Below are 24,642 nucleotides of genomic sequence, written 5' to 3'. Positions count from 1 at the left end.
GTTGATCAAACGGGACTCAACTTTAAGTTCAATAAGCAAAAACTTATGAGGATTGTAAAAATTCCCCAATAAAGACAAGAAGAAAAAAGCCCCCAGTGGTTACTTGGTGAACTGCATCCAACTCCAGCTATTTTCGTTTTCAAACGAGCTTCAATCCGGAAGCCACAAAGAGATTTCTTGTTTTGACTGAAAACCAAAACACAAAAAAATCCTCATGTGAATATAAAACATTCCTGCTTCAATCAACAACAAAAAAAAAATCACACTTACCTGAGGCAGTGAAATAAACTCCAATACAAAACAGTCAAAGCATGAAGCCAATAATAAAGGCTGATCGTGGACAAAAGAAATATGTCTTTCTGTACAAAACATTTATTTGAAATCGATGTAAAAACAGTTGTGACAAATGTATATTCTTGAAATCCTTGGCGAGCAGATATATAGGACAGAAACTGTAACAGAATAGTTACACGAGTAAAAGGAGCCGACAGCTCATAGTTACAATCAAAGTGTGTAAAAACAGACATAAAAAACCCCCCACAATTGCACACATTCACTCACACATTCACTCCATATGGTACAAAGAGGGCAGCACATTCACTGCAGCTTTAGGAAAACAAGGTTTGGTTGGTGGAGGGGGGGGGCTTGAAATGTCCCAAGGAACTGATGCCGGGTGCAGTTTCTTTGTCGGCAGTGCCAGCACTGGAGCAACACTTTAACAATATAGAACTCTGACTTTTATACATGAGAAAATGCAGAAACCCCAACATTTCTGGCCCCAGCAGCCTCGGAGTTCACCGTTTTGACACATATGTACACACTCGGGGGGGCTGTGAGGGATGAGAGTACAGCTTTTTAGAAAAGATTTCCTTCATCTGGTCCAATTGAGACGAAACGAGCCGTACCAGCACCCGCGCCGGACATGAACTGTTGACCTAAAAAAAAATGGATTCACGGGCATTTCCACGCCGTCCTAAACCCGCAAGTACGAAAAACGGCACGCCGGCCGCGGCAGACGACAAGCGGGAAGACGAAAATTCAGTCGTTTGGCGCCGTCGCTGAACGCCAAAGCCCAGAAAGACTGCTCTGCAGAGTAGTTTGTTTTTGGCAACTGCATAAATATTGAGAGATAATTATTCGTTTTAATAAATAGATCAATAAATAAAAATGACCTCTGAAGTTCCCCAACATTATTTATGGACAAAAGAGGGCTTCTAGGAGGCTGAAAGAGAAAAAAACCAACAACCAAAAACTAGCTTTTAGGAAGGTTGTTTGCGATTAGTAAGGACGAATATTAACTTCTGTCTTTGCTTTCCTGCTGTTAAGAAGAAAAAACGTCAATGAAAGGAAGGAAACATCTGAAGTCGAAATCTACAAACCATCATCTTGATTTCAATCCTACATGTGCCGAAGGTCAGTGCATGAAAACAGGCACGGTTTCAGTGGCCGAGCTAATGCCACTCCAACAAACCAGTGTATCTCCTCCTGGTAGTGTCTTTGGATCTGGCAGGAGAACCAGATGAGTAGAAACACAGCCGCAGACTTTACAGAGTTCAGCGTTTGAAAAACAGTCTCAGGGATGCAGCCGATGCTGCCTGCCTGAATTTTTTTTGGCTCCTTCTGGAGAAAAAGAAAAAAGAAAAGTCTCAAAATGGACAAACATCCACTTTCCCCTTTTTTTTCTCTCAAATCTACTGGCTCGTTGAAGTGCGGCTGCTCCGCCGCGGCGAGGGTTTAGCCTGAGACGCCGTTTCGTCCGGGAGCGTTGCGTCTTTCGCTGCTCCTTCACAGCACGTCTGCGTGCCTATAGTAGCCCTTTCTGAGGGCCTCGTAGGCGATGCACTCCGCCGAGCGGCGCTGGTCCAGACTGAGCAGAGCGTCCAGCAGGTTGTTGATGTCGGCCTTCAGTCCCTGCTTCTGCATCCAGTTCTTCAGCAGTTCGTAGACTTTGTCGGCGGCGGCGCCGTTCTCTGCGATCCGAATGTGGTTGTCGCTGATGCCAATCAGTCGGAAGAACTTGTTGTGGATCCGCACGTCCAGATATTCATCAAACAGGTCAAAGCTCTTCCTTAAGGACTTCTCTGACCCTTAAAGACAGAAGAACAGGGCGTGAGTCGTTGATCCGTCTGTGCTGCTCAACAATGGATTGTAAAAACAACCTCTGTCATGTTCCGTTCTCCATATCTGTCATATGTGAACAGTATAGCCATTGTTCTTAGCCCTCTGCATAAACAGTCAGTGTGTCTCGGTGCATTTCCCTTCAGGGGATAACAACTTAAAACCTTCTGTGGAAGATCAAAGGCATCCGTGGAGCCGTGTCCTCCTAAATTCATCATGAGAAACAAACTGTGAAAAAGACAGAATGTTCCAGCGCCCCGCGGCCTCGGATCCGGCCTGACTATCATGAGATTACTAACCTATCAAGCAAACAGTGACCTAGCACTATTTTCTTTTCGATGACCTTGCCTTTTCTGTGTGTGAATTAGAAGAAAACTCTTTTTGCGATAAAAGAAGAAATATGGCTTCACAAGAGACAAACTACATAATTTATTACATACAAATATTACATTCAGAACAATAAATGTGATTTAAAATCTTAATTTGTTGCGATTTTGACTCTGCGACCGCCGCTTTTGCTCCACCACCCTGAAATAACGGAGTTTCAATTTGCCACACTTCTCTGTTTGGAACGCCTGACGTCGAACACACCAAACAGGACATAAGGGGGCGCTACAGCAAACAAAAGGACATTTTCCCCCAAATTCACCTGGTATAATTCTTACGTGTCAGTGGTCCTAATAAAAAGTCAGCAGCAGATTTGACTGCCCCAAAAAGAAAAAAATACACAGAACATTCAGCATTTTGTTTTTTGTTTGTTTCTATTATTTTCGAGTGAGTAGCTTTGTGAATAAAATTCAGGAGTTTCATATACTAAAGTTGCTTCTAATAACGGTTTTTCTTCTGGCCAGGAGTCTGCTGAAAAAACTGCTGAACCCAAGTGTGTTTTATCTGTATTTCTAAAATGCTCTGTGAGTAATAGAACTATGGTATGGGGTACTTTATCTTAATAGCTTTCTGCATTTACGTTTCTATAAAATGGGACAGGGGAAGTGACATGAACAGGGACTCGAACTTGAGACTTGAATTTCAGACTTCAGCCCTGGGTCTTTAGTAAAATAGTCTTTTTTCCTTGTTCTTTTATCTTCAGGATGTTGCCGTCCGGTCTAAAAAAGAAAGCTCTCTTTATAAAACTCTTTTTATTTGGAATGCAGAAATATCAACTTCCTGTTATTGTCTCCCCACAAGTTTTTAAAATCTGGTTTCATTAGAATTTTTTTTGACAATAAAACATGATTTAAATTTAAGTTTTAGGACTGTAGACTTGAGTTGTGGGCATCTCTAGATCAGTGTTTTTCAACCAGTGTGCCGCGGCACACTAGTGTGCCGTGGGAGATGGTCAAGTGTGCCGTGGAAAATTGCCCTCATTAACTGATCTAAAAACATTTCCCATCTCCAGGATTTCAGCTCTGTGTTCATCCAAACAGGCATTGAGAAAACACTGAGGAGTTAGGAATATAAAAGATCGTAAAATACTTTTTCTTTGCGTTTATCTTATTTTATTAAAGACATTTTGATAAGAATGACGTACCGCGATTCAGCTACAGCTCCGGCTGTATTTAGGAAAAGTCCCGTCCCTTTAACTGTCTCCACCAATCATTCTTGAGGGGCTTAATCACATGTCATCAGTCTGCCCAATCAGAAGTGGTTAAAGTCTTCACTTCCTTGTTCTTAATTCTGCTGATAAAGTCGCTCAGTTCTAACAAAAATACCAGCTAAAGCTCGTCTTTAGCGGTGTAGCTTTCCACAGAGTCCGGTATCAGACCGTGGAACAAGTTAACAAAACAGTGAAGCTCCGAAAACCGATCTCCGGCCGTTTTATGCACTACATCTCCCATGATGCATTGGGTTGTGAGAGTGACAGGGCACAAGGAGATCTGTCGTTAAACGTCTTGAAACCAACGAACACACATCATACTATTTTTAAATCTTCTAACTTAACTTTTATTGAATCTTTTAGGAAAAAACAGCTGCAGTTTCCAGCTTTTTCTGCAACAATTATCTCCAAAATGCATGTGAGATTGTGGAGGGGCTGTAGATCAATACAAACTATGAGTTTCTCCTTTTTTTTTTAATTTTTGGATGCTGGTGTGCCGCGGGATTTTTTTTAAGGTTAAAGTGTGCCGTGGCTCAGAAAAGGTTGAAAAACACTGCTCTAGATCCATCTACCACCGCGGATTCTTGTTTCCCTCTCGCTGCTGATCAGCCTCATCAATCAATCAATCATGATTGAAGACACCTGATTCAGACAATCAGCATCAACTGATCAGCTGCTGAATGCTGTGACATACAAGTCAGTCTCATCAGTACAATCCAGGGGTTGACATAGCCCAGAAATTTGCACTGGCCCACAGGGCCAGTAGTTTTTGAAACTTACTGGCCCTGCCTGAAAGTTACTGGCCCGACACCGCGCATAGCGGGACCCGCCGCTCCGCAGGTGCTTGCAACTTTAGGGGGGTCCGGGGGCATGCCCCCCCGGAAACTTTTAATATGGTGCAATTTGGTGCATTCTGGTGACATCACTTATTTCTACACTTTTCAATGACTGAAAATAGACCATATCAAACTTAAATCTGCTCTAGTCTGTTTCAGATGTTTTGAAGAGAGCACTGCAGTGTAGTAGGTAACACTAGTTCAGAAGTTTTCATGGTGCTTTTAACGGCAAATATCGCAATAAATCATAAACCTTAAATGTGTTAAAACAATCTAATGGCAGCTTGAACCATTTAACGAATCAAATAAATCCCTTAATGCATTTGACCAATCGGATGGACGCCTTCACATTGTTGACCAATCAGATGGAGCCCTGTTATGTTAGATGTTTGTAACCTATGTCAACGTGGGTCATTTGGAGTATAATTTTTAAACTGGGAATGGTTATTTGGTTATTTTGCTGTTTGTTTATATACCGCAAATTATATCGTTATCGCAATTTTAATCTCTGATTTCGCATATCGCGAGTTTTCCTCATATTGTGCAGGTCTAACTGAGATCATTCAGCTAACTAGAAATACTTACTGCTTACAGTGTTGTAAAGAAAAACAAAATTAAGTAGTTTAACATTCTACTGCATTTGAGTCTGAGATTCAGGTATTTGGAGTTGCCTTTGATTCTTTGACATTCAGCTTAAAGCTTAGTGCATACAGTTTCATCTTCAATGCATTCATTAAATATCTTGCTGTCCATACTACTAATTATACCCACTACTCCATCTAACATATTCCTTTCTATTCCTGCCATGTCTTCCACATCTCTGACATGCTTCAGTCTCTCTTCAGTGACGGTGTCGGATTTATAATCAAATGTAATAATAACCCACTGGCTTGTGCCTTCGTTGTTGCTGTTTAACATTGTTTTGTATTGAATTGTTACATTCAATAAAGTTTGAAAAAAAAAAAATAGTGAGCGCGTGCCGCGTGGTGCTCGGCAGTGAAAGCCGCGCGCGCGCAGGCGGGAGAGAAGGAGAAGTGATCAAAGGTTTCCCATAGAAACCCTTGAAGTCTGAACACAGGACTAGCAGAAAAACTACATTACGAAGACGAGGTAAATCTACACGTTTTCGCAAAATTTACTTTATTGAAAAAGGTGAAGAATATATAAACCGTTAGATATTTTAGCGGCCCGAGCGGACAAGTGAAAAGTAAAGTCTTGTGGTCCGCACTGCTCGAAAAACAGGACCGGGCCAGCGGACAAATGGCTATGTCGAGCCCTGCAATCCATTCAACTGAACATGCGCACACACATCCCTTTCTGTTATTTATTGTGCCACTATTCTTACAGAAGAATTGTGTTTTATGTGTCTATGCAATGTCAATCATAAGCTACTGTCTGCACCTTGAAATGAGTTGCACCTCAGGAATAGATTGTTTTTTTATTTTTAAATTGAACTTGAGGAAAGTTAGCTGCTAAACATCAAGGAGTACTATTTTTCTTAAGAACCATGTTTATAAAACGACCAAAATCAAACCATTTGAAAGAAATCCATTAGAGGATTTCTCTAATTAGAGCGACCCTCTACGACCAAAGATCGCTGTAAACGCAGGCATATGTGCGTTTCAGGCATCCATGTTCAAAACTCTGGCATTCGCGTGTCGCTACACAAGTTTTCAAGTCCGTTTTTGGACTATATGTACGTTGAAAGTTAAACCAGTTGAACTTTGACCAATCAGGGACTCTGATTGGTCAAAGGGGCGTTTGGGTAGTGTCTGTTTTATTGTTATCGTTTAAAAATTGACCACGAAGGAGACATTACCAATTGCTTAATGAGCCCGGCCAGAATTTTACGGCACCAAGTCTTTTCATGTATCCGAATAGAGCTGTGAAAGAAAACGTCTGAGGCAAGATTTATGAGATCTGCACCAAGCCTCTTCCAACTGTGACTACACGCCCTGGTATCTGGTAGTGACAGTTCCGTCTGAACAATGTTCAGCATGTTCTGGAACACGCCACACACTGTGTACGTAGCTTGGTAGCCAGGGGGTGGAGCCAGAACTCTGTTTTAATTCATGCAAAAACCAACACAGCTGTAAAGACTCATTGACATCTTCAAAAGGTCTTACCTAGTAGCGGCACGAGTCGATGTTTTAGGGGGTCATCCTGTGACAAGAGAACACATTTAGGGTCAGGATGTTACAGACAAATAACCACATTTGGGGGGGGGGGGGTTGTTCTGCCCTCACCATGTCTGCAGGCAGATGTCTGAAGGCCGAGGGGCTGTGGCGGGGGGTGCTGCCCGAGGACGCTGCAGTGGGGGGCAGAGCCGACAGACTGGTTTGAGACGAGCTGGTCGTGTTGGGCAAGCTGTCTCCGAGTCCGCGGTCCTCGTCTTCGAGCGGAGGGGACGCCTTCGTCATCCCGACCTGGGTCTCCTGCAAAAGCGGCCGCGACTCGGGGCGGGGCTCCTCGCACTCCAAACCCGAGTTCTGCTTGTTCTGCCGCTCCTCTGGACGGTTTGTGGTCTCGTCCTGAGAGAGAGACGAGCAGAGGATGGGAAACTAGTCACGCACAGGGCTGGAAATGATCGAACCGCGGTACAAAAGTTGGACTTACGATGGGAATCTTGACGATTTCGCTGCTCTGACAGTGACTCTTCACGCCTGACAACAGAAAACGGCTTCAGTCAAAGCACAATGCAGAGTTTTAAAGCTGCAAAACATGCCTTCAACTTACATGGTGTTTGACATGAGGGTCTGCCTTTAAACCACCAAATAGCGACCCCCACGATGATGGCAACGAGCAGGAGGAGAAAGACATAAAGGACTGTGGAAAAGAAACCAATCTGTTCAAGAAAAACATCCACTGGGGGACATTTTTAAAGCTGGGGGAGCAGGAAATTTACCCAGGTGGGTTTGGGAGGCTGAAGCCGAGGTCGGGGAGGGGCGCACTGGCGCAGGTTCGGTGGAGGACGGGCCCCGTTTTTGGCAAACGGTGTTAGAAAACGGGGTGCACTTCTTCACCTCCTCCTCACCCGCCTTACACCTTTTGATAGAAAAATAAAAAAAACATTTTTGTCATTAAACCACAAACGGTTATTTTCCACAACCCCGAAAATGTGTCATTATGTCACACAGCAAAACTTGCATCCACCCAGTATTCTGTAAAAATAAATAAATACCCCCCCAAAAAATGATGACATCACAGCGTGAGAAACCAAAAAAAAAAGGGGGGCCAAATTCTCTTATGGGGCTCGAAAAGAAAATAGTCCAAAATCCACTAACGAAACCAAAACACAGGTGTTGGGAATATCTAGAGGAAGATTTAGAACTATTATGGGATGGCTACACGAACTTCGGTTTGGCGACTATTTTGTGACAAAGTGCGGCTTCCAGGCTTCCTGGCCACCAGGTTACGTCTACAACCACAACCAAAGTTCAGTCGACCTTCGACCTCGGGAAGAGACCACCGTCTTAAATTACAAACAAATAAACCGCCATTGCTAAGGGAATCCAAAATTTTACTTTTGCTGATGTTTCAAAAAAAATTACATAGACCTGCTCGTCACCCCGAGGCGACCAAAAAATGGAATGGTTGCTATGGAGATAAATCCAACAGAAAGGCTGCCATTTTGAAAAAATAAAAAAAAGGTGTTTTTGTTTAAGAATTTGACCACGTGCAGCTCTGACCAGGCTGGAAGAGGCAGAAGACGGGGGAGTAAGGGGCGTGTAGCAGCCGCTTAGCCAATGACGGTGGGTCAAAAAGGGGGCGGCGAGCGCCTTCAGGTCATACTAGCATAATAGCCACTTGCGGCTTTAATCATTTTTACACTGGAGGGGGGGGAGGTTGCATTAAGTCCTTGTTAAAACCATCTTATAGCTGAAATCGGACTCACTTGGCGCAGCGTTTGCAGACTTCGCAGGCCTGCTCTGGAGCACAGAAAGTGCCCGGCTTGCACTGACACCTGGTGTTTGTGGTCACGGTGCACGCCGCTACTTCAATCTGATCTGTGGGAAGTGACAAAGAAAAAGGAAAAGAGCAGAGAAATGTTTACATGTCATCTGTTAAAACCTCCAGGCAAAGCAGAAATCCCCATTTAAAAATACACATTCTAAGGCAAAACATTGCTGCCGAGACACCAAATAGATTCATAATTGATTCACAAGCTCAGACTCCGAAATACAATCAGACACATTTGATATTGAAACAATATGATGAAACTTGTTAGCTTGGGAAGTTAGCTATAATCACAAAAAGTCTCAAAGCCAAGAATTAGAGGAACAAAAACAGAAAATCTTTTCACCTCAGCATCCTCAGTGTCTCGAAAACCAATCTGTGTCCATAAAGGACAAAGAACTGTTTGGCTTTTACCTTTTAGTGAGTTATTTGTAGAGATGTAGTCACTTTTCTCCAGGTAAGTACATTTTTACACTTTTCTGTCACATTTTTTGGGTTTGTTTTGAAGGACAGCTGTCATTGTTACAAAGAAACCTCCCTTTAGGAGATGTGTTAGGAGATGTGATGGAAGGAACAGCCTTTCATCACTCTCACAGACGAGCCTCACGCTTCCCGCTTCCTACACAAATGAGCCCATTTCGCGTACTCTTCCACACTGATTTCCAGCTGTTTCATGGGAACAATTGGGCTGGTTGTCACGGCTTCTCCTAATGTTTTCACCTTTTCTGATGTCATTCTTTCTGCAGCATCTTCCAGTAAATCCTCACGATCAACACTGTGCTCCTATTGATCGATTATGACAAACATTAACCTTATAATTCAAAGGCCAACACGGATTTAAACCACCGCCACTGAACACCTGCTTAGAAAGGAGATCAAACCCTTACCTAAAAAGTTTTTGCTGTCATTTCAGTCCCAGTTTTCAGGAGAAATCAAATTTTTAGCGTTTTTTAAAGTCCTCAAGTCAGCTATTGATGCAGTTGAGAGGTACTTTGGGTCTGGACTGACCTCAGCTGACCTGATTGATGCTGATGCTGTCTTATGTCTTGTGCTGTCTAATGGGGTCCAGGTGACCCCACCCTTACATTGACGTGTTCTCCCTACCATGACAAAGGTGGATGAAAGTGGAGAGGATTTCATGTAATCAATGGACACCAGTGAAGATCACAAATCATTGAAGAAAAAAGGTTCAGAGCACTGTCTAGTGGGTCTAGATGACCCTACTCCCAGCATTAACGTGCCTCCAAGGCTGGGAGTGGGGTCATCTGGACCCCACAAGATAGCACAAGGATTAAGGGGAATGTAAACATAGGGATCCAGAGCACATAAGTCCAAAAAAGAACACACACATATATATAAATATATATATATGAATCCACAGGATAAAAGTATAAAAAAACATATATTAACAGCAAGTCTCAACTCAATTTAAAATAAGTAAAGAAATAATGGCCACCTAAAAGTTCCTTTGAGTTCAGATGTAAATTTCCTGCCCTCTTTTTCTCTCCGATAAAGTTATTTTTCTGTCCTGCTGTTTGTTTTAGTTTTAACATGTAATTAAAGGTTTTATTGAACAAATACTTGATGTTTCTTTGAGCTTTCTGTCATTTGTGCCTCTAAGCAACAAACTTCGTATAGTCAGTGCATCTTTGAAATCAGTCCATCAATGAAAGATAATCAAATGAATCTAAAACGGGTTGTTTTAGGACATTTTTCCACAGAAAAGACGAGTTTGCAGCTAAACAGGGCAAACCTAAAACATGTGGTTGTTGGCTGATTTCAGTCAGCTGCACTTCATCACATTTGTTTGCCGTCCAGTTAATGTGATCAGGGCAGAGTGTTCGCTTTGGTTGTGCCAACGCCAAAGCCCATCGCTCCCCTTCATGCCGGCTGAGCGGCAAACACGGAGGTCTGATTGGACGAGGGGAGAGATCTTCAGGAGTCAGGAAGTCAGACTAAAATCAGGAGTTTAGGATTTTATTTGACCGATTAGCTTTTTTTTAACTTCCTGTTTGGATCACTTTAAACATGGAGAAACAAACAGCTGCTATCCTTTCACTGAAAATCCACGTTTGCTTTTGTCAGACGGGCGATTAAACTGGGTCTATCTTTAAAGAGGAGTAAAAGAGGACAAAACCCGTCCTATGTAACAGGAGTCTCTTTTCTGTGGCTGCTGCCTTTCATTGGACACAAAGACAGTCAGTGTGGGAGGACAATGACGTGCAGACACACCCAGTTCAGGCAGGCATGGCCCACTCACCGGCAAACCCTCCCGGACAGGTAAGGCGCTCGCATTCAGCCGCCGAACAAAAACAACAAAGACACGCCCTGCCGCTCCGGAACATCACAAGATCACCATTTCAGCGGGGGGAACACACAAAGGGGGATCAGCTTCCCTAAGACAATCTATCTGTGACCGACTCAGTGATTTTCTGCTCTCTGGTTATCTGATTTTTTTGAATCTAAAGGTTTGGGAGGTTAGTTTCGGGCTTTTTAACATTCTGCTTCCACCGTTCCATCTTTTCGATGGAAAAAAATGTGATTTTTAATTCACCAAATCCATGAAGTGACCACTTGCTTGTTTAGAAAAACAGTTTTTAAAGCAAAACTTTCTCATTGTACTATTACATTTTTTAAACGTTGCTCGTTTTAAATTCCAAACATAGAAAAAAAAATGTTTTTGGAATAAATAGTTGACCAAAAGAAAGACGACTTGGACAAATTAGGCAGAATCAGAAAAATTAAAGCACAGTAAAAACCTGTGGTTTCAAACTGAATTTACTCTGACAGACGGAAAGAAATTTGTTCAAAGTGAACTTTCTTGGTTTTATTTGTTTCCTGAAGCCAATAACCTGATTTTAAAAGCAGTTTGGTTTGAAAGCTGCCTTTCTATTTTTAGATTTCTTTTTTATTTATCTTGCCTAAATGGTGATAAAGCCTTTGTCTCTCAGTAAAGCCCTGTAAAGGGCTGTACTTGGAATATAAAAAAGGAGTTCTAATTAGTTTTATTTTTAATATTTTGTGTTGTGGAACTGAAAAGAGAAGAGATTGAATAAATAATAAAAAATTAGATTGACTTTGAGCCTGTCTTTAAGTGGTATTAAACAGAAGAGTTCACATCAAATACCATTTAAAAACTGTGGAAGTGTCAGAAAACGGCAGGAAGCCCAGGTGATTTTCAAAATAAAGAGGTGGACTCATTTGCAACTTTAACATAAATTGCCACAGAGGAGGAAGAGCCCGTCAAAGACGCAATCAGAGTTTCACATGACCGTCCATCCAGCCGGTCACGATGCAGGCAGGGAGGCCTGTTACCTTGGCGACAGTGGTTGCACGGCAGACAGCGGCCCATCCCGTTGGAGTGCTCGGTGTGCGTCTGGCCGTGCTCGCAGGGCTCACAGATCCCCTGCTGCTGGTCTCTTTCACAGGGCTTCTTCACAAATGTTCCTGCAAATGCAAAAAAAACAACAACACACAAATGAAAAAAAACCCTGGAGTGGATCAGTGAAAAAGACTCATTTCTTTGGTGTGAAGCACTTCCGGTATCAGAGTCCACGCCGACAGGAACTGCAGCCGCTTGCTGCTTAAGCATTCCTTTGATTTGTTCGCGACTCAACTTTAAAGATTTTCTTTTTCTCCTCCAGGAAGTCTTCGTTTCTCTGGGATTACAAGAAAACCCTCAGCAGCGACCCACTTCACTAGCCGATTGTCATGCTTATCTCTGCCATCAGTTCATGCATGCCATGAATAAAACCACTTGAGTCTCATGTGTTTCCACCATTTTCTTTTCTGAACGCTGCACACATAACATAAAAGCTTGTGGGGAAATAAAACGAAGTAATTTGGACCAGCTGGTTTGGGGGGGGGGGGGGGCAGCTTGGTTCCGTTTATGACATGACGGTTGAAAACCCAACAAGCATTCGGTGACGTTACAAAACAAAAAGAACAACTTTGAGATCAAAAACGACATTTTAATCCTCAAGTTTGGAAAGATTCTCAAAAGTGAACACAAATCTAATATGAAAATTGGATTTCATTTAATAAAAAGAAAATTGGCAGCTTAAAAATCTGTTGTCTCAAACCTAAAAACATAATTTTTTGAATTTAACTCCAAATTAAGTTACTTAAGTAACAATAAAATACTTTCCAAGTCAAAAAAATTATGTTTTTCCAACTTGTCTGTAGGAGTTTGGTCATAACAACTTTAGATTTTTACTTTTTTTTTCCTTCTTTAAAGATCTTGGTGTGTTTTACACCCACATAAAGGCGCTAATATTTTCCTACATTTCTGCAGAGTAAAATCATGAAAAATAAAAAAACAAATCATCTGCATCTCAACCCTCAAATGAATGCTGCCAGCAGGCGTTCTGGAACAGGCTTTAAGGTGAAATTTCAGATGGAATTGCTTAATCTCAAAGTGTAATTATCTGAATTAGTCCAACAATGGGGCAAAAAAAAAAAAAACTAAAGGTGATGCTTTGAGACGGTGTGAGGGCTTCAAAAACACAAAAGTGTGTTTAAAAGTTGAAGGTTTGAGCTCTTTTGGTTTGTAGAAACACTGTATGGATGATTAACGGCGCAAAAGACCGTGACCACATCAATTTCACGTCCAGCAAAAAAAATAAATGGAATTAATTTGACTCAATTATGAGCCGGGAAGAAATCTCCTGACTTTTATTCATGGAAAACCTGTGATGTTCTGGTTGGAGGAGGAGGAGGGGAGCGTTTCAGGGCGGCGGGGGATTCCTCACCGGCCTGGCAGTTGAGGCAGCACAGCCCCTGGTGGGGGTACTGCTGGTTCTCCACACACTGCGCCTGATGCTGCCGAAGAGTGGCGTTTCTGTGGACGCCGGCGGACCGCTGAGATGCCGGGGGCTCTGCTGCGTGGCAGACGAGCCCCGCGAAGAGCGCCACCACCTGCGTGGAGGAGGAAAAAAGGAGGTTAAAGCGAGCTGGGCTTTTTGGTCCTTGCAGCAGGCGTCGCCGCCGAGTAAAGACGTCTTCATTAGAGGCCTCGTGTGACGAATAAACGTCTTAATCTGCAGCATCTGATCTGCACATCTGCTTCAGGAGGGCCGTGCAGCTGGTCGCATCTCCAGGCAGGTCTCCCACCATGCAACAGGCCGACAGCAGCCGGTGCCCGTATCGAATGCGACCCCTTTCATGCGCTGGATAATAACAGGCTTGTATAGGTGGGGTACGGGGAAGAATACGGCAAACACTTTAGCGTGTCCCCCCCCCCCAGGCCCTGGTGTTTGTTCACACGCTTTTCACCGTGTCAACGTGAGAAGGCTCCATTCACTGGCAAACAACGCACTTTACTGCCCCTTCTTCAAATGACCCACATTCTTAAAGCCCGGCTCTTTGAATGCCGGGACATGCGACACCACGGCGAGGCACCTGAAGCGCAACGTGACACCTCCCTGGGTAAATCGGAGTCACAGATCGGGAGGTTTTGTCTTCTCCTGAGCATCAACAACCCCCCACCCCTCCCCACAAGGTCAGGAGATAAAGGGAAAGAACGACAAGAAACAAGAGGGGTTGAGACGCTTTAGATGGAAAAAGGCGGCAGCAGAAAGCTCGGCCGTGGAGGGCTGCCATGCTGCTCCGTTCCCCGTCTTCCTGCTCACGTCAGAGTTTCCAGAGGCGCTGAGAGGCAGACATGCAGGGGCAGACGGCCGGCAGAGTGCTCACAATCACACCATTTAGATCTATCCAAACATTCTGGGGAGGGGGCAGAAGAAGAGGAAGAGGAGGGAGAGGCGACACAGGGCGAGTCTCAAGACCCGGCTGTGTTCTGAACCAGCCGGGGACGGGGGTGGGGGGCTAGAGAGCTGTGGAATCGGGAAAAGTAAAAGCCATGAGTGGAAATCAGCGTAGAAGCACATGCGCACGACAAAGGAGTGGAAAGAAGCGATGACCGAGGAGTCCGTCCTGAATAAATCAAATGTTTGAACGTTGGAACAGAGAAAACCAAAAAAAAAAAACCCAGGTGTTCTGGCAGCAAACCACGGAAACTTGTCCAACATTTTCACACGTCAGGGTCTGTTCGTACTTTAAGATCCTTTCAGCTTTTTATTTCTCTGACAAACACGTCTTCTTTTCAAAGCACAACGAAAGGCTTCAACCCTTTAGCATTGGAGCTAATGTGCAACACTTTACGCTGGTGAAGTGCTTTTTAAACTCTTCAAAACTCTTCAAACGCTCAAGCATCGGATTCTAGCAGATTCCGTCGCAGACAATCCGTTGGCTTGACATTGATCGCGTAACCAGTCAAAGAGAGACGGTAGATCAAAGAGTGTGCAACCTCTCCAGTGGTAAAGACCCACACCAAAGAAAACCATGGTTTTAACGTGTCTTTAACGTGTTCTTGTGGCATTTTCCTCATGACAGAGGACATGTATAAAAAATGCTGGTATTTCTTAACTCAAATTGTTATTGATAGGTAAAAAAAAGAAGATGTTAAAAAACAAAGTCTGTATTTGTGACGTAGAAAATACGCTAGGCGGGCTGCAAGCTTCCTGCTCCGCTCCATTCTCATGCGTCCACCGTGAACGTCTTCCTCATCTGAGCTGGAATTTCGATCAAAACAACGAAATGGTTAAAGAGGGTTGGGGGTGTGAGGGGCTGTATGCTAGTGGGACAGCACAATGGATGATAGGAAGGGGAGGCGGGCTCCCTCCATGCCAACAGTCCCGCTCACAACTCAGAGGTGAATTTCTATTGCTGCTCTGCAGAAACCCTCTTGAAAAACGACAAAAGTTTTTCTGATTTTGTCTAAAAATAGATAAAACAGATAAATAGTTATACTTTAATAACCCCAAAGGGAAATTGTTGGGTCTGCTGAAGACCCCATACAAGATAAAAAGAGGGAGAACAGCAAACGTGCAGCCGCTGATGCACAGGAGTGTAAAAAAAAACAGCATAATTATAATTATAAGTCCACTGGGAACACTAAAGAGATCAAAAAAATAATCAGAAGACTTTAGGGTTAAAATTCAAATCTGCTTCTTCGAAAGTTTTGAAGAAAAAAATCAATAATTTAATATAGAAAAGCTAAACATAAAGCATAACATGAATTAGTTTGAAGGAGCAAAACCAAATTCTTCCCACGGTTTGACTGTTTTATGGACCCAAAGCCGATAAAAGACCAATAGTTTTAGTTTTCTTCCACCTGCTTCTGGTTTCCCTCAACATTCGATGGAAAATTAAAGGGAACATCTATGTGTAGTCCTAAAGGAAAGTATAAAAAGAGTTAGAAACTGTCCTACAGAAGACGAAGACTTAAAACAAAGTTGAGATTTGTGGAAATTCACATAAGTCGAAATACAGGATATTTTTTCACTGAAAACCAACTTAGTCCAGGTTCTGTGAGAAAACTACAAAACGGAGACAATGCAATTCAGGCAACAGGTCGTTATAGTTACTATTCAAATTAAATCTGGACCCGATGTCTATTTCTACGAAACTCAAACGAATATTCTTAACTTAACTTCACTTTTACAAGTTTTCACAAGTTTTATTGAATATTCCATTCACAGTCAATTAAAACTTTCTTTTTGTAATAATGTTTGTAAGTGGAGCTGAAAACCAGGCGATAACTTCAGCTTCATCTGGCAGGTAAATACAACCTGTTTCAATGACAACCGTCACCTTTAACACTGGAGCTTTAAACCTTCCAACCGTTTACGCAGCTTCTGTGATTCCAACAGATTCCTGAGGCCTTTACCACTGTAATGTCTTGATAGCAACTTTACTACCATGAAGTCTTGCATATCGACGCAAAAGCTCCTTTTCTACACTTCCGAATTTATAGAAATTGATAAATCTACCAGCTTTAAGACGGCAGCAGATGTATTCAAATGGGGGGATTTGGGGTTCAAACCAGAAACACCGTCTTCTAGACAGTGACTTTATTTCAATGTCAAACTATTTCCTTATTGAAGAGTAGCGCCTGAATGCATCTACATAATTCATTAAAGGAGGTAAGGATCTCTGCGTTTCTGCTGCTTTTGTTCGGTTGAAGCACATGTGTGAGGCGTGGGGGCTGCTGTATACCAAGTGCTGCATAAATAGAGCTCGGATGAAATATTGGTTTTTTTTTTTTGTTTGGGGTTTTTGTGGGAAGTTTGCGAGGCTTCACCCAACTCCAGTTTAGCGTTATTCGGTTGGAGGTCGCAGTACTGACTGACCCCGTGGCTGCAATAAATACATGGAAGCACTGAAAGCTGAAGGATCAGTGGGTTCTGGGTTGACTGAACGACTTTTCTCGGCACAAACTTAACACCAAGTTAAGAAAATAAACCTTTTTGCTAATGTTTTTCACTTCTTTTCTTGGCTTTTGCAACACTTTGTTGCCGTTTCATGTTTTCCATTCTTTAAAGCCGTTTTAAGATGTATTTTTTTTCATTTTTTATGTGTTAGGGTGACGGTTTGAAACAAAAGACGTCCTGTGAAGGGATGAATGTTTTTAGAAGAATTACAGAGGACTTTAATATCTATTTAATGTGAAAATAAAGGAGCAATCAATGAACCGTGTGTCCACAATCATCTTCCAGGCGGCTTCACTTCGTCAAATGTACAATGAATGGCACACATGTGCTGGGTGCATAAACATCACAATGTGGCTTCGCTTTACCTCCATAATCAAGTGTGGAGGAAGACCGGAGTGACCGTAACCTCAGAGCAGGAAGCCCTCCAACCCACAATCCCTGGAAACTCTCCAACGCGGGCCGAAGCGCCGCAGTCCACTTCACAGTCGCCTCTTTCCGCTCCACAATGACTGAGCCTCAGTGCAGCTCATTCCTGTCAATAGAGTCCTATTGTCGTCCAATTGGGCTCTACGATAAGTTAGTGCGACGCTTCTGTGGCTGCGAGTTAAACTAATAAAAGTGCATTCAAATAACGAGGGACTTTCTGCATGTGGGACAGCGGCTCCGCTTCCTCTGAACAACCTGGGTTCTTCCGAACTGCGCTCGTCCACTGAGGGCCCGTTTGTGACTCAATGACAGGACATCCTTTCAGAGCGTCCAGGTTATCAATGGGCCTTTTACGGAGCTGCCACAGCGCTGAGCGTGGGGGGGGGGGGGGGGGGGGGACGGCAAAGGAAAAAGCTTCTGCAAACACCCAAGAAATGTAGAAATGAAGCCATTCGCTTCAGGAACGACGGATTCAATCGTATCCCACCGATAAACCGTCACAACCTAACCACGCTACTGTATCTAAGAAACCACATGAACTTTCTCTTTAATCTCTAATTTCCCAACATTTCCAATTTTTCTTAAATGAATAACAAGTGTTTCACATAAACCACGGCCGTCGCTCAGCGTTTTCCATCCCAGACCCGTTTGGAGTCCAACCTATCACTGCACTGATGCATGTAGGGAATTACAGCTGTGCGAGGCGCGAGCCAACGACTGAACGAAGCGATTATTCCTCCTGTACCTCCGTGTTCCTTTAAGGAATTGTGCTATCTCCCCTAAAGACATTAAAGCAGTCCAGCACATGACAGGCAGAAGAATGGGAGAAACTGTTTCACCACGGCGGCTGATTTGTAAAAGTTCATAAATAACCTCAATTTGAAAGGTTCATTTCGGTTCAGAAGACAAAAACATGTGCCTCTACTTGACCTCAGCGCTTGCATATTTATCCAGACAGCCTCGGACAGCAAGAAAAGACGAGTTACAGCTGCTTTCCTGTCATTTTCCATCCCCTTCCACAAAAAAACGACTTTTTCTTATTGTTAAATGTCATTTAAAAAAAATCTATCTTTGCTTGACAAATGAAAAAACAATGTTCCAAGTACTTTCTTTCATTTATTATGCAAAAAAACGGCCTAAAGTCAGCTTTAATTGTGCAAAAATCCTACTTTTCTAAATAAAAGTTCCACTTTTGTTCATTTTCCATCCGTATTTGTGTGAAAACGGTTTTTCTTTACCAAATCAAACTGTTTTTAGATGGAAATTGGGGGCAGAGTTAAAGGGGGAGCAGGGGGGGCCAAAAAGCTTTAACCTACACCCCCCCCTCCCAATTTTTGAGTCACTTTTAGCATCGTTGTTGACAAATATTATGGAAATCTGTTTATTTTTTAAAAGTTGATATAAGCGCTGAATCGGTTTGATTATTTGGGCGGTAATTACCAAATGTTTAGCAGTATGCAACAATTTTCACTGATATTTTACTCCCTTTTTTTGCAGATTTCCCCCCAAAACTTCCCATGAGTCTGCACATCTTCACTCGTCAATAAACAAAACTTTGTCTCGGAGTAAAGAGAACAAAAATATGAGCAGTCAGGTGGCTGTTTGACCTAAATAGGTCACGCATTGAGGTTTTAAAAACCCCACTGAACAGAAACGCGGCTCCAGTGACAGAAGACTTTAGGTGGTAGAAAAACCCACTTCTGATAGAAACGTCAGCATCTGTGCACTGATCGTGACGTAATTCCTGCACTACTGTACAGTAGCAGCTGGATCTCTCTGGCACTGTTAGTTACCGTGAGGTTCAAATCACTCAAGGTTGACCCTGACAGGACATGGAACGCTCCCTGCTTTCCTGATTAATCCTGGCATTCCCTGGAGTTGAGGAAAGGGGGAGTGGGGTGACCGTGCACAACTTTCCTGAGGTGATAAATTACTCTGACATTTTCCATGAGACGATGAAGACGAGCAAGGCCCAGCTGCTCGGCGCACGCGGTCGTAAATACGTCCAGAGTTCAGCCGAGCTCGTCGGCATTCATCACTTTGAAGCAGAGTGATGTAAAGCGAGGGGAATGACTCCCGCCGCGTCCTTTAACGGGGGGGGAACAAGGGAGCGCTAACAGTTTTGAAGAACCCGCATTGTGGAGCGGCATATAGTGAAAATACAGTGCAAGTGGGAGCGTGTGAAAAGCGACAGCCCCCTCCTCTCAGGGAGAACAGGAAGCTCGAGACAATACGAAGGCTTCATGCAGGGTTCAGCGCCGAGCCGTTCTCCTCAGCAGCCCGTCAGAGCCACGGCGCATCCGCCGGGCCCAAGACTTTTATAACTCGAGGAAGCTGCATCTCCCCTGACACGGACTCAGCACCTCCATCACTCCTCCCCGCTGGCTGGGCGAGCATGTGCGGCGTTCACCTTCACCGGGGGGGAAAAGACGACACAAACCACGGTGACGACAATCGTACCCAACTTCCTGAACGCCGCCGGCTTCGCTCCGGAGTTCACGCGCACAATGTTTGTAAAGATGAGTAAAACGGAGCAGGATGATGTCGTTTCAGAAAGTTTCGGTGGGTTAGCAGGTGCAGCGTAACCTTTTCACATCTTTGTTTGTGTTGTGATCCCCCCCCCCCCCCCCCCCACTTAAAATTACACATAACTGAATACTGACTCATCTACACTGCAGTCTGCAATAAAACAAGCTTTTCTGTGCAGGGGGGCTAATAAAAGAGACCGTCACGGAGACGCCAAATGCAGCTTCAGCAAAGGAGAAAGTGTGTGCATGCGGGGAAAGTTGTGTATTTATTGTTTGTGGCATTTTTTCTCATGACGGAGGACGTATATTAAAAAAAAATTAAGCTTAAAATGACATTTCTGAGTATTTCGTTAATCAAATCATTGTGAATCGGGAGCAGATGAAAAAAATGCCTTTTGGAAAAGCCTGTAGCAGTGACCAAGGTGCGACAGTTGGCGGGCAGCCAGCTCCCTGCTCTGCTCCATTCCGATATATCCACTGCACACAGACAAACAGATCCCTGTACGCTTTCGTTTTCCTCGTCTGAGCTGGGATCCGGCGAAAAATTGTAATGTTAGGGGCTGTAAGATAGCGGTATTGTGTAAAGAAGGGGATGATGGGAAGTCAAGGCAGGCTTGTTCCATACAAATCAGTGATGAATATCCTAATGAACTACTGCCGCTCTGCTGAACCGATGTCCCAGAAAACCACACAGGGTTTTTTTGTGGCTAAAAACAGCATCATCATAATTAAAAGACCACTGGGAACGGTTTGAAAACGGATCCAAAGATGATCGGAGTGGGTGTTTATGAGTACAAATCCATTTCCTTCCATTTGGTGTTGAAGGGAGAAGCGGCTCTAAAGTCTCCACACCAGCACTTTAGTGATGCCACTGTGACCCAAAGGTCACTCTGGATCAGAACCAACTTGGTTCCAACACCACATGCTTTCATGAAGAGTGACAGAGCAGGTTGGTGGTGAAGACTGTACTCCAAAAACAAGTTTAAAGGTCAAGACCTTCACCGTTAGCTCATCTTCACCACGTTGTGATCTGCTATGAGCTCATTTATGGTTCTGTGGTTGAACTCAGAGTAATAAAGCTTATAGATAACGTGAAGTGACTTCTAAAGTGTCTGACATCACTTCCTAACGAAGATATAAAAACAGGTTCACCGAACTATCTTCAGATTCCAGACCTTTACTCTGATAAGACGATTTACCGACAAATTCACTTCAAATATCCAACATTTGCAAAAACATCGGCCGTCCTTCGCGTTTTATAAGCCGCGAAGACACAAAGGAATAGTGAAAATAACAGTCGGAGTTTGTGACTAACTGCTTTACTGGGTTAACCAATTATTGCCATCATTGATTAACCTTTAACACAATTTTCAGTTATTAAATTAATTTGGAAAAAAAAAACAAAAAAAGACAAAAACAAAAGACATCCCACAATGCTTCAGTACATCCATCTTTTCAGTTTTTTCTGCCTGCACTGCTACATGAGGGGCTTTCGGTTGGATTTAAAGCCACATTACAACACCTGGAGCATGAGCCCCCCCCTCTTTCCGGTCACTCATGTACAGATATTTAAAACCTAGTGTATGGAGTGCAAATGGGGTGTCTGAAAAGCAGTAACAGCTGCTGCGGACGCTAAAATATATGTTGAAATGGTGGTATGTGTGTCCATGAACGACTGCATTTCCTTACAGGCCCTTCTTGTGCTTTCTCGACAGCGCTGTTTTTTGTTTTTTTCCCGAACCAACACCTCCGGTGGATGAAGAGGTGGGCGGCCTGCAGCTCACACACCTGTGGAAGCCATTACTGAGCTGCCATGAGGTCATCGTGTCAGACATAATCCCAGATTAGGCATTAACCCCGAAGGCTGGTGACTCAAAACACAGTTTTGTGGCTGATGTTGTTTACCAGATTAGAGTTGATAGAAATCTCGAGAAACCGAGTAGAGCCCATACGGTTAGCCTCAAACGCAGACGTCTACCGCAGATCGGAGCCTAGTGAATCATTGAATGAGTGTAGGAGCAATGGGTCAAAACCCTGGTTGGGGTTTACATAAAAATTAACAGAAACTAGTCATTTATAAAAAGAGTTGAGTTACTGAATATTAGGACTTCCCATGTTTTCTTTGGAGGTTTTGTTTATTAGATCAGCCTAGAAGGAAAGTTGTGTTTCTTTTCATTTAAACCAAACAAACCAGTGAATCAAGCTAAAGTCATTTTGGAGCAGAACTCCTCAAAGAGGAGAGCGTACCTCAGTCATGTGACTTCACCCATCAGATGACTTCACTTTCCTGCTGAGGTATCCAAAGGGGGGTGGTAATAGATTTAAGAGGGGTTGGCAGGAGCTGCTGTGTGAGGTCACAGTGCTCTGTTGCCCAATGCCCTCATTCACCCGCCTCCGCAGCACCTGAACAGGTGTGGCACCCTGCACGCATGAGTCAGTCCGCCTTCACATGCCTCTGAACTGAATCACCGGCACAATCGGAAGGGAGCACCTTAGCGCCATCCCTGCCCGTCTTCTGCTGTGACCTGCACGGATAAAGAAAGACGCACCTGGCGTCTGCGTGGATTGCGCCGCGTTGCATCACCCGGGTAGCCTTTCGCGCGCGCCACAGGAATGTTTACAGCCGATAGAGTTGACACTGAGCAGGGGCCGCCGTGAGTGCTCGCTCTGGAGCGCTCAGCTAGTTTATTGCCTCAGTTTGGTCCCAGATGTCAGTCCTGCCCTTGTCTGTGTTGTCCACACGGACTGAGGGGACCATTTCCTGTGTGAACCAACACCCAGACACAGGCAGCAATCACAGATAACAATCTACCAATCTAGTGTACACTTGCATGGCCATGACAATCCCAAGAAGTAAACAGATGCCCCTAATATCAGCATATCTGTATATTCTGGACAGGAAGTTTACTTGACGGCCAAGCACGTACACTCTGGCGATTTGGGATGGGGGGGGGGGGGTAGAAGGGTGAGGAGGGGGCTGAAGTTTCCTCACAGACCCTTAGCAACAAGGCCTGTTGGCAAGGCCTCCAGAATGTACTGCGGTTTACAAAAAGAGACAAACGCCGCCTTCGCCAGCCGCTCTGATCTCCACGACGGAATCAAACAAAAAAAAGGGTGTCACGGTAACGGTGCACGCCGGTCGTCTTCGGGTCCGATGATGCTATCCGGGCATTCGAACCGGCTTAATTTGTTATGTCCAGGCAGGAATTCGGATTCTTTCTTATCACATCCTGCTGAGCAACAAACTGTGTGAGAAGGGAAGCAGAAGCATCCTGGTGTCCCAGATAGGATTCCAGCACACATTTATACTCCAAATGTCAAACTTGTGCTGCACAGTTGGAAAAAACACACACACACACACACACACACAGACAAGCAAAGGAATGAAGAGATGTTTCTGTGAGGGTGAGAAAGGAGCAACACTCCTGGAAAATCTGCTGGCTTTGATTGACTCACTGATTTGTTTTGGCTCTTTTTGAGGGGAAAGTGCGTCTGACTGGAGACTCTTTTCTCCTCGGAATTCAATTGAACACTCGGGGAGACTCTACTTATTAATAGATTATAGCTGCATCCTATGCAGCATGTCTGCCCAATGATCTGACCACATGATGTCCAGCACAGATGGCGGCTTTGCAGTGAGAAAGAGCACATGTACCACACAGAGGACAGCCGGAATGAGTAGATATACTCAGGAATAAACATTTAAATCAACAGCAACAACAAACACACAGTTGCTTCCTGTGTGAGAGCTCCTCAGGGACAATGAGGGGGCTTGTTCATGACTCTTCTCCCTCAAGTTCACAGGCCTGGTCCTGATTTCGGCTCACAAGGCATTTTTTTAAATATCCTAATTAATTAGTTGGGGACGTTTTTCAACATTTGATTCGACTTTACAGCAGCTAAAGCATTTCGGCAAATTCAATAAGTTTTAAAAATAGACACTTATAAATGACAAAAAAAAAAAAAAAAACCCAAAGAAAACGATCCAGAAATGTGCGGTCCGCTGCTTACCCAGAGTCCCCCGAGCACCGGTCCGAAGTTCATCTTGGGAACTTCAAGTCAATCCCAGGCGAATCGCGTCACAAACCGCCCGTCAAGAGACAAACCCGGCTTCAAAGAGCAGGGAAACGGACACAAACTCACGGAAGGGACCTAAAATCCGTTTGGTTCACGAATTCGCTAGGACTTTTACGAGCTTCCCTCCTGGCGACAGCCAGGACAGACAGACGGTCTGAGAGCGAATGAGGGGGACTAGTTTTTTTCTCTCTCCACGGTCTGAGAACCGTGCGTGACGTCACAGCACCCACGAGCCAATGAGAGTGCTCCACTTTGGAACAATAATTAAGCAGCAAAGTCTATCAAGCAAAACAACATTTTTTTGTTTTGTTTACAAAATCATCCATTTACGATTTATTAACGACGTGTTGGGTTTGCTACGAAGCGGGACTGCTTTGTGACCATCTCTGATTAAAGTTTAACCCTAACTCAAACGTTTTACACACATTAACCCCAAAAAATAATGTGTAACTCTTAACTAGGTCAAAGATCTTTTAATATGTGTAACTTTTAAGGCAAGGGGGGCCACTTTCACCTAAATTGTAAACCAATTTAGCCCTTAAAATGACTCATTTCAATTGAAAAGAATCATTTTATAGCAGAAAACTACTAACAAAAAATACTAAAAAACAAAAAGGTTATTTTTCTTTCAAAAATTAATTATTAGACCTACAAATGAGCAAACGAACATCACACATGTGGAGCTCAATACACACTCAGATAGCTGGCACAAAAACAGGGGAAAAAACTTGTGGCTGGCATTACAAAAGGAATTTAAAGAAACGTTTAAAACTTAGAAATGTTTATTTTGTTTTCATTGAAGTAGTAAGAAAATAACAGGCTGATGCCAA

The 24,642-nt window shown here is 43.6% G+C and overlaps 1 protein-coding gene across 1 annotated transcript; it reads right to left on the bottom strand.

Moving 5' to 3' along the window:
- Positions 1–350: 350 nt before the first annotated feature.
- tnfrsfa (tumor necrosis factor receptor superfamily, member a) lies at positions 351–24,014 on the bottom strand. Its single transcript, XM_011481480.4, has 10 exons — positions 23,747–24,014; positions 13,260–13,425; positions 11,824–11,955; positions 8,447–8,558; positions 7,457–7,596; positions 7,288–7,377; positions 7,168–7,214; positions 6,798–7,082; positions 6,678–6,714; positions 351–2,087 (listed from the first exon to the last, which is right to left on the bottom strand). Exons 1-10 carry the CDS (start codon positions 23,777–23,779, stop codon positions 1,786–1,788), a joined length of 1,344 nt encoding a protein of 447 aa, XP_011479782.1. The 5' UTR covers positions 23,780–24,014; the 3' UTR covers positions 351–1,785.
- Positions 24,015–24,642: the final 628 nt, after the last annotated feature.

Source organism: Oryzias latipes, chromosome 12, assembly GCF_053564925.1.
Source record: "Oryzias latipes strain Hd-rR chromosome 12, Olatipes_Hd-rR_3.1".
In the NCBI taxonomy this organism is placed as follows: Eukaryota; Metazoa; Chordata; class Actinopteri; order Beloniformes; family Adrianichthyidae; genus Oryzias; species Oryzias latipes.
The sequence above is the reverse complement of the archived record's forward strand: the minus strand, read 5'-3'. Positions and strand labels throughout refer to the sequence as shown.